This window comes from Amphimedon queenslandica, unplaced genomic scaffold (assembly GCF_000090795.2).
Source record: "Amphimedon queenslandica unplaced genomic scaffold, v1.1 AMPQUscaffold_8841_Cont19219, whole genome shotgun sequence".
Taxonomy (NCBI): domain Eukaryota; kingdom Metazoa; phylum Porifera; class Demospongiae; order Haplosclerida; family Niphatidae; genus Amphimedon; species Amphimedon queenslandica.
This window is the reverse complement of record NW_003550886.1, coordinates 260-2,854: the sequence shown is the minus strand read 5'-3', so window position 1 is coordinate 2,854 and position 2,595 is coordinate 260. Positions and strand designations below refer to the sequence as shown.

The window sequence follows — 2,595 nt, the reverse complement described above, 5'->3', positions numbered from 1 at the left end:
CAGAAAAAGAGAACTATTTCCTTTTCTCATTTCTTTGATGAGGTACATCAAACCAGGGATATTACCAGCAGAGAGCATCATGTGAATAGGAGAAGACTTTCTCTTTGTAATGGAAGAACAAGACGTAAATGGCTTTCTTTTCTTCCTGCTCTTTCTCTTCTCTTCTGAATTAAATATATCATGATCAACAAACTGGCAGTGACCAGACGAGGCTAAGAATTCCTGATGCTTCTTGAATTTTTCTCGAGCTGATTTAGGCGATAGGATATCTTTGAGAAAGAGAGTTGGAGGTGAAGGTAGTTCTGTCAATACTTTCAAGCAAGACCATTCTGGCTCTTTCTTATCTCCATCCCTATGAGGAGAGGTGATGGGTATATTGATCCAATTGCCCAATGATTTGGCCCATTGCTGTGGACAAAACAAGTGGACAATATCTTTAATGATTGACAGGTCATTGAGTGAAGCTGCTAATGAGAGGAGATTCATCCAGTCACCATTAAACACTTCTCTCTTGGTGGATAAGAGGATCACGCGTGCAACTTCAATTCGCCCACGTAATAGACTCAGTTCCAACGGAGTAGAGCCAGTATTAGTAACAGGATAAAGATCAAGACTCTCTCCTTTTTCATCTCCTGATTCAAGTAAAGCTTCAATGACTTGTTTGTGGCCATTAGCTGCTGCGTAATGCAAAGGAGTCCAGCCAGAATTATCAGAGAGAGAAGGATCAGCTCCTTTACTAAGCAGCTCCTTACAGATGGAATGATGGCCTAGCTTCGATGCTAGAATAAGTGGAGACTGCTGACAAAAGTCAAAGACATTGACATCAGCACCTCCCTCCATTGCATGCTCTACCATTTCATCATTCCCAGCAGCAACAGCATCATGAAGACAATAATTGGCCTCCACCTTAGAGAGACAGGGAGTCAATAAATGATGAGAGAGAGGGAGAGAGGAGGAGGAACGAGCATAAAACAAAGCCCCACTGATATTGTATCCTTTATGATCAACTACGCATTCAGCAGATGCTAATAGATCCCTGTACGATTGGACCAACGCTGATACAAGGTCCCAGTGATCATTGTATATCGCTACATGTGTACACGTCCTCCCAAGTGAGTCCTGACACAATAAAAGGGACTCTGGGTCAATCGATTCCCTTAGCAACAGGTCGACAACGGCCGTGTTACCATGGTGGCAGGCGTAATGGAGAGGAGTAGAGAGGTCAGTACGAGATGCTAGATTTGGTTTGGCACCATGTTCCAATAGTAGCTTACCCACGTCTAATAGTAGGGGACGTTCCTCTGTCGTGTACATTGAGAGATAGTGAAGTGGCGTCAGACCCATGCTGTCCCTGTAGTTTGGTATCTTGTCATTCTTACTCGAGATGGATTCTAATAGTTTGATATCTCCTTCTTTAATGGCGTGTCTCAGAGGGCCTGAGAGTACAGGTAATGGAAGGTGAGAGAGAGAAGGAGAAGAGGAGAGATACAATGACAGCTCGAACAGCTCCTCTAGACCAAATACATTTCCACCTTTCAATCCATCTTTAGAGAGACTACTGAATGACGCTCCGTGTTCTAAAAGCAGGGAGACGCACTCAAAGTGACCAGAATCTACTGTAGTCGCCTCAGTAGCAGTAGATTCAGTCTCCTGACGCCTGATTATTAAATTTACTGCTAATTGAAGTGAGGAGTCGAGTGGAGAAGAAACACAAACACCTTCATTTTTATTCTTGCTTTCTTCTTCTGAATTGGGCAGGGAAGATTGTAATAGAAGGGAGCGTAGTTTATCAGGCTGATTATTAGCTACAGCCTCTCTTATGTGAGATAACAGAGACATTAGAAGAGACGGATAGAAGATTTGGCTAGAGATCTCGAGGTCGAGATGAGTAACGAGCCACACCCTCTATTATTTATCACATTCCAAACATTCCAATGGGTTCACATCACTACCTATTTTTTAATAATTATTTTTTACACACAATCATCAATTTCATCATAATCTTGTGCTATCACTTGATCCAATTCTTCATAATCTACTGCATTACATTCATTCCCAACATTGGCAGTATATGCTGGATTATCCTTTACTGTCACTACAATAGGATTAGTAGCAATGTATGCTGGATTGTCTTCCATGTCTGATGAATCAATAATAACATGTCCTTTTTTCTTGATGCAAACAGCAACAGACAGCACTATTATTACTAAAGAGGCAAGAATAATACATACTACAATGCCTACAATTATGTATACTGCAACTGGTGTTGTGTTTGTAGTAGTAGATGATGTGGATGTACTGACTACAGATGATGGGAGAGAAGATGGCTCCATGCTGCTGAGGATAGCAGTTGATAGTGTTGCATGTGAGCTAGCAGATATCAGAGTAGTGACAGTAGATACATTTTTAGGAGGAGTAGTAGATGATGAACTGCTCAGATAAACACCAGTCATCATGAAGGAACTGCTAATGGCAGTACTAGATCTAGTTACAGTAGTAGCGATAACTGAAGAGTCACTGGGAGCAGTAGTATTGATCACTGTTGAACTAACTGGAGTGGTATAAAGTAAACTGCTAGAATATGTAGATGACAAA

General features: G+C 41.5%; 1 protein-coding gene across 1 annotated transcript; it reads right to left on the bottom strand.

The window, feature by feature from the left end:
- Positions 1 to 46: 46 nt before the first annotated feature.
- Positions 47 to 2,138, bottom strand: LOC105315683 (ankyrin-1-like; the record flags this gene model as incomplete). The annotated part of the gene is made up of 2 exons (XM_011410406.1): positions 1,978 to 2,138; positions 47 to 1,816 (listed from the first exon to the last, which is right to left on the bottom strand). Coding segments are annotated over exons 1-2 (1,931 nt in total), but the record flags the coding sequence as incomplete, so codon positions are not given.
- Positions 2,139 to 2,595: the final 457 nt, after the last annotated feature.